Here is a 9,174-nt window from a genome sequence, read left to right as displayed (position 1 = left end):
AGAGAGAGAGAGAGAGAGAGAGAGAGAAAGAAAGAAAGAAAGAAAGAAAGAAAGAAAGAAAGAAAGAAAGAAAGAAAGAGAAACTTGACACTGCACACAGGACCACACGGTACCTTTATAGAGGGATCCTGGCAATTGATCTCAAGTCGCTGGCGCTTCAAAGCAGGTTCATCATCATCTGTCACGACATGATTTTCCAAAACAACTGAAATACAACCACAGAGACAGCAACTGACATGAACACGGCAAGATCCTCAGGGCTCTTTACAACTACAGCCAAGCACAGGGCTGGCACCTCAATCACTTTGTTAAAATTCTCAGCCAGGAAGAAAAGGGGCCTCTCTCACCCCACAAAAACATCAGAGCACCCAGTCAATGCTCGCCAGAGGCAAAACCACACTAAACTCCATTCGTGACATTTATTCAGTGTGTCTGCGGTCAAAAGCACCCTCACCTAGCCTTTGGTCCTGGGCCCACTCCCAACATGGGGCTGAGAGGCACATATGTACTGACAGTCACAACTCTCTCTGCGTGTCATATATACCCCCAAACTAGCACAGCAAACACGCTGAGTTATGTGGAAGCTGCAGCCGCTCAAGGGCTGCCCACCAGCAGCTCCTGCTGCTTTCAGATGAGCAAGGTAACCCCAATTCCAGGCTCTGCAGTACCATCCCAACTTTCTAATCTCATCTAAAACTAAGTACAAAACAAGGTCACAGAGTGCCAGAGTCACAGAGCAGCAGCACCCTCCGTGACCTTATCTCTGCAAACTGCACTCTGTTGACCTCAGCATCTAGTCCTTTTCTCTACTCAGGAGCAATCATCTCTTTCCATCGCTCTCTGTCTCTCTCTCAATACACACACACACATTCATTTTTGCTTTTCAAGACAGGGTTTCTCTGTGTATCTCTGGCTGTCCTTTGTAGATCAGGCTGGCCTCCAACTCCTAGAGCTCCGCCTGCCTCTGTCCTCCTCAAAAATGCTGGATTAAAGGCGTGTGCCACCACCGCCCAGCTAGCAGTCATTTTAAGACTTATTTCTACTTATGTACATACATCTATGAGAATGTATGCCACATGTGTGTGGGTGCCCTCAAAAGCCAGAAAAGGGTATCAGTCATTGGAGTTGAAGTTTCAGGTGGTCATAAGCCGTCTAACATGAGAAAAGAACTCATGTACTCTGGCCTGACACGGGTCACCTTCAAAGATCTACTAATTCATAATTGTGGAATTCTGTAGTCAGCATTTGTTACTGACCTTTATGCCATGAATGTTTTCATTCACTAGTTCAGTTTTCTCCCATCTCCTTGCCTACAACAGGGGACACTGCCTGCATGTGCACTTCTCCAGCCTCTGTGCGCTCACTCACCTCAGAGACGACAAGGTCCTGCCATCTACAGATCTGTGTGAGAGAGCGACGCGCACACGTGTGCATATATCACATGTGTATATGAGCAATGAGTCTGCTACTCTAAAACAGTACAGGCAAAGGTTTCTCACAGATGATGCTCCCCAGAAGTCTTAAATTCAGATTATCACTTCTGTAGAGTCTCCTTAAAATAGACACTCGGCTAAGGTTTCCAAGTTATGCATTTACGATCATTAAAAAATGGCTGGTCGGGGCTGGAGAGATGGCTCAGTGGTTAAGAGCATTGCCTGCTATTCCAAAGGTCCTGAGTTCAATTCCCAGCAACCACATGGTGGCTCACAACCATCTATAATGAGGTCGGGTGCCCTCTTCTTGCCTTCCTTTATTGTATAATAAATAAATATAAAAAAAAAAAAGAAAAGAAAAAGAAAATGGCTGGTCTCAGCAGAAGTCAGGGCGTCTGTTTTCAAGCAGTCAGTATAGGGATTAGGTACCAGGACTTTTCTGGAAAATAGTGTCTTACCAAAATGTTACATGCACACAGCAGCTCTACTCAGGGAACTGGCCCTGCAAAAAAATATTTGCCCAGATACATGTGCAGGATCTTCCCTAGCAGAGTTCACAGAGAAGAGAAGCAGCGCTAAGCACATCACACAGCATCTGGGTGGTCAATAAACTAGCGCAAGCCTGTGAGGAGAATGCCAGTCACTGAAGAACCGTGGTTACCAGCCCTCCAGTGTAAGTCTGCAGGGTCCACTGCAGCAGCGAGCTACACATAGGAGGTGGGGTGAAGTAAGAGCCACAGGTCCCACACATGGCAGCAGCATCAGAAGGCATCATGGAACAGGTAACAAGTACACAACGGTACTCATGCTGGGCATGAGTAGCTGTACTGCTGGAAACAAACCTGGGGGCCAGCTAGAAAAGTAAGCAGGTGCTGTGTGTGTGCGCGCACAAGTGTACCCACACACATGCATTCATGCAGCACTGCTTACATCCACTGTGAGTCTGCTCTACTGCAGGAACAAGGTCCAGCAGAGGCTTTTGATCCTGAGGTGACACGAGAGAGCAGTTTATCTGCTGTCTCACAGCTCTACCTGGGTGGTCAGGACTCAGGTCTTCCACTGCAATCTGAACCACATCCGCCAGGTCCTGTTCTGACATCATCCAGAACACGAGAAAAGGGGCACACCAGTAAGCGAGAATCCAGAGGTCACAGGGTTTGGGCTTTCTGTCACCTGCAAGAACCACAAGGGAAGATTAACAGTCATGGTGTGGAATAGACCACTAGCCCTGTGTGGACAAGGAGTCTTAGAAGTCTGCAGTGCTTCACTACAGGGCTCTACTTGTTTTCTGAGCACTCAGAAATGCTCAGATAAATAAATAACTAGCTGCTTTTCTCCTTTAAAATGAAAGAGAGGGAGGGAGGGAGGGAGAGAGAGAGAGAGAGAGAGAGGGAGAGAGAGAGAGAGAGAGAGAGAGAGAGAGAGAGAGAGAGAAATGGGATGGGCTATCCCCAGCTGAAAGCCTCACATCCCCACTCCCTCCTCAAGCCTCCTGTCCTAAGCAGGTTTGGAGCCCTCACATCAAGCCTAGCATCTCCATGGGCCCCAGCTGCCTACAGGAGCACTCTGTCAATCACTACCATCATGCCTCAGTTTCCTCAGTGATTATCACAGCCTAGAGAACCAACCAGTGTCATAGCTGCATAGCCCTCTAGACACCCCGCCCCCCAAGAACTTCCCCTAGCAGATCCATCTGTGACTTTTTTCCAACTGCTATGATGTTTTGATTAAGCCACCAGAGACCTTAGGCTCCAACATGAAAGTGAGACCAGGTCCATCAACCCAGATCTAAATAAACAGTTGCAAATAAATAGTTAGAGAGACCAAAATAGACAGAACTCAAAAGCAAACAAATACAACAGGTAGAATCATAACAAAAGCAACGGGAAAACAACCAGGAACACCAAGAGAGTAGAAAAGATTAAAGGGAATGTTCAAGCCCACACTACAGAAGACAGGTGAGGAAGAGTGATCTGGGAAACAAAAGGAGCAAGTCAGGGCCATGGAGTGGGACCTCAGAACCGGGACCCAAGAGCCTCCTAGGGCTGGGTGCAGGTAAGCAATAACAAGCACAAGGCCCTGGGTTCCAAAGCCAGGACAGAAGGGGGGGCTCCTGAAAGTGAAAGTGGGGCTAGGGGCGGCTGATATCGCTTACTGAAAGGGTATGCCAGATACCTAGAGGGAAAAGAACTTACAACACAAAGAGAATTCAATTAAACCAGGAAAAAGAAAATGGATCAAAATATTTCAGATACTACAGGAGGGACTGGAGAGATGGCTGAGCAGTTAAAGGTACTGCTCTTCCAGAGAATTCCGGGTCCAGCTCCAGTACCCATATAGCAACTCACAACCATCCTTCACTTCAATTCTAGGGGATCTGATGCCCACTTCTGGCCTCTCATGGTACTGCATGTACATTACAGACAGGCATACATACAGACAAAACACTACTGACTAGCCACAGCCCTCCAACACTGCTGAACACTCCTGAGAGTGGAGAAGCTGACACAGGGGCCTGAGAGTGGTCCCGTTTATGTCTATGTTAATCTGAGCAGGAAGGGCAATCGTGAATGTCGGTATATGGTGGTTCACTGTGCCCTGTCCAGTCAAAGGGCAGAGGTGGCAGAGGGCCCTGCAGCAGTGTGTGTCCCTGGAGCCTGACTGTGGTGCTGAAGGTCCAGTCCTCAACAGGAGGAAACCTGCCTCCTTGAAGAAAGGGGTAATTACAGATTTCAGGCAAGAGGCACACAAGGTGGGCTTGGACTTGCCAGAGCACATGTAAGACACTGTGAAAACCACGGGGCTCCCATCTGAAGAAGGCTGTCATCAGACTGCTAGTGAAGACACCACAAACACTTCTAGGCTCAATCTACAGGGCACATGGACACTTGAAGGAGCTACTCTGAACAAACACAAAAAAGCTGACAGTCACCAAGTGTAACAGTTACAGTGGGGTGAACAGACCCTTGAAATGCATGAGCTGCTTTTGTCACCAATACTTTGGGAAAGAGGGTGCCAGAGTCTCACCTTGCAAGAAATGAAATAGATGATACCCCCCAAAAAGTGCTTTCCTCTATCACAGAGGTCATATCTCATCACCACAGTAATGGGAAATTTCTGCAGGAAATTCAAGCAGACTTTAAAAGCTGACAAAACTGGTCAGGCAGTGGTAGTACACATATTTACTCTCAGCATTTGGGAGGCAGAGGCAGGAGGCAGGCAGATCTCTAAGTTTGAGGCCAGCCTGGTCTACACAGTGAGTGCCAGGACTATTTTACAGAGAAACCCTGTCTCAAAAAACAAAAGCAGGGGGGCTGAAAAGATGGCTCAGAGGTTAAGAGCACTGGCTGCTCTTCCAGAGGACCTGAGTTCAATTCCCAGAAACCACATGGTGGCTCACAACCATCTTTAATGAAATCTGGTACCCTCTTCTGGTATGCAGGTATACATGCAGACAGAACACTGTATACATAATAAATAAATAAATCTAAAAAGAAGACACAATTCCTTTGTTTAAAAAAAAAGTAGACAAAATTAAGGAAAGGGCAATACAAGCCAACCACTAAGACACAAGTCTGGTCGTGCCACGGTGAGGCGTGTGAGAGACACAAACACAAGCACGCGTCACCACACCCTAACACGCGATTTTGTTTGCATTTTATTTAATCAAAAGGGTTCTTTAAAGGAAAATTGAAACTAGGAAAAATTACTTGCTAAACATAGGCTAATTCTTTTTTTCACAGTAATAGGAAAGGTCAGGAAACCTATGAAACTGAGTATAAGGAATCAATCAGTCCCAAGAAAAAGCCAAAACATGGACAGGTGGTGCTCCACCTGCTGGGTAACTGGAAACACGCAAAGCTGACAAGGTACTGAGCCCCAAACCGCTTGCCAGGGCCTTGGAATGACCTCCTTCCAGCATTTACACATATTGTGTGAAGATTCACTCAAAAAAAGAACCATAATAGAAGGCAAGGTGGTGTTTTTAGCAGCAGCAGAACAGCTGAGCAGTGGTGCACCACGTACTGTGCAAGGAGTGGCTCCAAGCATTGCTCTGGGAGCAGACAGAGCAGGAGAGGAGAAAGGAGACGAGATAAAAATGCACAGGACACGCAGACTCTAGAGGCTCGATGGCCTGAGACGCGTGGGAGGAAAGGAACACACTATTTCTCCTTTCCCTTCCAGCAGATGCACACAGTGACAGGGTCAGGGTGACACCGGGACATCGCCATCCACCATCCCAACTCTGGTCCATTCTGCTGTCTTCACCCTCAGTCTAAGTACTGTCCCCTAGTGAGGAAAGACAGACCTAGGTCGAACTGGAAGCACAGAGCAGCGAATGCTGAGAGATAATGTCCCTCACACCACACACAAATCCTGTCTTCTTGCTTCCTAATCGACAAGCATCAGCTCTGGGCAGAGGCAGCAATCTTCACCTTACTAAAGCCGCCCAACCAAATTCAGCACTAGACTGAAAACAGTCCAGGGTCTAGCAAATCCAAAGAGCTGGAAATGCAATACAGACCCTTTTCCAGGAAAATTTAGACAGGCAAATCTGGAATTCTCAAAGCTGTGCAGATACTAGAATCACCAGAATCCCTGCCTCAGTATCTCCGGGCAGATGGTCACCAGACAGACTCACCTTTCCAGCTTCACCTACATCAAGTGCAGCTACAAGGCCTCTCCAACCCATGGCCCATAAGCCGCATCCACCCCAGAAGAACAATAAATGCTGCCCCATACAAAATCATTAAAAGTTTTGTTTGGGGGAGGTTTACTTGATTGTGTGGCTTCTGTGCATGAACTTCATAGATGACAATGTCTGTCACAATGTCAAAATATTGGACAGTCCTAGAAGCCTACCCAAAGAGACACAGGTACAAAAACCTCTGGGAACAAACCCTCAAGAGAGAACTGGCCTACAGCCTTGGCCTTCTCCAGGCCCAAACAACAGAAACTCATGAAGAGCAAAGGAAAGAGCCAGTTCCTCACATATGTGGATCTGCCCCATCCGAGGCCACCTGCTATGGACAGCCTTTTAAGATAACCGTCTGGAGCCGGGCGGTGGTGGCTCACGCCTTTAATCCCTCCCAGCACTCGGGAGGCAGAGGCAGGCGGTCTCTGTGAGTTCGAGACCAGCCTGGTCTACAAGAGCTAGTTCCAGGACAGGAACCAAAAAAAAAAAAAAAAAAAGAGCTGTCTGGCCTAAAGCTGCCTACTCTGGCCCTGCAGGCTACCACAGATTCCATGAGCAGCGCCTGCCTCTCCTAAGGAGCCAATGAAAGTGGCTTTCCAATGCCCAACCCCAGCAAACCCCAGCATCTTCCCGCTTTTGAAAAGCTCTGCACGTGGTCTAAGAAAACACTCTGAAGTGGCCATAAAACCCCCAAACCCTGACCTCCACCAAATGAGGACACCACTGCTCCCCTAGATGTTTACCCAAATGCTTCTGTTGCCAGGATAAAAACATTTAAAATTCTGCTAGCAGTGAAGGTTTCAATAGAAAAAACTAGGGCAAGAAGCCCAAGAAAACTGGAACAGAGAGAGGTACGTGCATTTACCATTTTGGCAAATTAACTTTGCCATTTCTCAGAAGGCCTGGGGAGAATCCAGTCCTAATGTAATAAAACAGCTGGACTAAGACTAATGTTCAATAAAGACTCGGAATGCAATTACCAGTTAGAGTCTTGGAGCTCCCAGGGTGCACGTGGAAAAAGGCAGTCCACCAAAGGCACAACCCAGGCTCTCAGCAGGGGTGCAGGAAGATGAGGGGTGGCCCAGCCATGTGTTAACATAGAAGAATGATTTGATCGTGCCCCCCCAACACACCAAGAAAGGAGCAGCAGTGGAGAGGTCAGCGGGTAAGAGGACAGCCGTCCCTCCCACAGAACTGCATATGTGTGTCCTCCTGTGCCTACGAGAGGTGCGCAGCAGTACAGGGTTTGCAGTTGAACATTTCTTCCCCAATGCTGGGTTTTGAACCCAGAGACCGAAGCCACTGATCTAATAATCTAGTAAAGTCTTCTTCGATCCATCTCACTCAGACCACTACTTTACAATCCCTGTCCCCACCCTCCTCCCCTGACTCCTCAGCGCTCCTCCCTGAACCTTGTTCCTGGATTATGTCACACTTCCTCCACTCCCAGGGCTCCCTCCAGGGTGCCCAATGCCCTAGGGCACTCAGTGAAGTCACTATTCTCCCTCCGGGCACTGCTTCTGAGCCGCTCTCCTCTGAGTTTCACACTTCTCCTTCCCACCAGGCTGGTCCAGCTCTGAGGCTTCTCTCTCTCCCACAGGGCTCTCTACAGGACACACAATACCCTTCCCGGGCTTCCTGCAAGACTATTCCCTTGGGCCACTGTTCTTCCATCTCAGTCTGCTCCCTGTCAACTCCCTGCCAGGATGCCCAGGGCAGTGCCCTCTCTGCTCAGTGGGCCCTGCCCTGCAGGCCTGCTACTGGGCCAGAAGCTGCACCCGCCCAGCTGGCACTGCAGCACTCCCCAGCCCTAACCTCACTATAGGTCAGCACAGCTGCTGGACATCTATCTCCTTGGACATGAGCTCCAGGCACCGATCACAGTCCTTCCCACCATCTCAACTGTCAGCAGTGGCCAATGGTACCCATCAGCTTGGGCCAAAGCCTCATGCCTGGGTGGTTCTTCCATGCCCTTCTACAGACTCTGGTTCCAGCTTTTCATCGCCTAACACCTGGACTCGTGCAGTTCCCCGGGGTTCTCCACCTTCTTCTGCTCCAGAGCTCTTAACAGCAGTTCAAGGGCCACATCAAACAGACGAGATTTCCTTAAGACGTTGCAAAGGCATGAGGACAGCTTCTGTTCCCTCAGCAGATGGCTATCCACCAGCACATTCCTGTTGGGAGCTCTTCCTGGACCTACTCAGTCACCCCGCCTCTTCCCCCAGCTCATAAGATCTAGGCTCTTCCAGCCAGTGGCCCCTTCCCCCTTTCCCACATTCTCACAGGCTCCTCATACCTGAAGGACACTAGCACCCACCTTTCCAGTCCCCCGCCCTGCCTTGTGATGAGCACTTTCCTCTGGCTTACAAATACCTGCTTTGCTGCACCTGCCTCTGCTGAAAGATGAGCCCCAGTGGAGCATCTGAGGAGCCTGCACAAAGCCTGCTCCATGCTGGCATCCAGTATATATGGCTAAGATGGGCCCAATGGAAGGCACAGTGTGCATGCCAGCCACAGATGCCATACGACACCAACATTGCCACTGAGAACCCCATCTACCCTGAGCTGGCCAGTGCAGACAGTGCACTGTGTGGAAATGCCATGCTGTGCTTCTTTACTACATACGATCACGTCAGCACCACAGAAACTAACATTATCACATTTCCATAAAAACTATATATGAGTGATGAACTGACTGTCACAGCCAGCAATGAAGCATGGTGACTGAATATTTAACTACAAACATATTTTTAAATTTTCAAGTATGTCCAGCCTCCATAAGAGAAAACTACAAGTATTGGTACAGAAATTTTTAAAAGCTATTTTGAGGAATTTGAGATGGAAGAGTAAGTTCAAAGTCCACTGGACTAAAAGCCTGTCTCACTGGGCAGTTATGGTACACACCTTTAATACTAGCACTTGAGAGGCAGAGACAAGTGAATCTCCAAGTTCAAGGCCAGTCTGGTATATATAGTGAGTTGCAGAACAGCCAGAGCTAGAGAGAAACCCTGTCTCAAAAAAAAAAAAAAAAAAAAAAAAAAAAAA

The 9,174-nt window shown here is 48.3% G+C and overlaps 1 protein-coding gene across 9 annotated transcripts in view; it reads right to left on the bottom strand.

Moving 5' to 3' along the window:
• The window catches only part of Banp (BTG3 associated nuclear protein), a 72,637-nt gene that overhangs the window by 48,296 nt on the left and 15,167 nt on the right, over positions 1-9,174 (bottom strand). For all 9 annotated transcript variants that reach the window (XM_013354941.2, XM_013354956.2, XM_013354946.2 and 6 more), the window contains 2 exons: positions 2,466-2,606; positions 114-205 (listed from right to left, as the gene is read on the bottom strand). In XM_013354941.2, the coding sequence (XP_013210395.1) occupies positions 114-205; positions 2,466-2,535 (162 nt within the window). In that variant the 5' untranslated portion in view covers positions 2,536-2,606. The remainder of the gene's footprint in view (positions 1-113; positions 206-2,465; positions 2,607-9,174) is intronic.

This window comes from Microtus ochrogaster, chromosome 4 (genome assembly GCF_000317375.1).
Source record: "Microtus ochrogaster isolate Prairie Vole_2 chromosome 4, MicOch1.0, whole genome shotgun sequence".
NCBI lineage: Eukaryota > Metazoa > Chordata > Mammalia > Rodentia > Cricetidae > Microtus > Microtus ochrogaster.
Note: the sequence above shows the minus strand (reverse complement) of the source record. Positions and strands in the feature narration are given on the sequence as shown.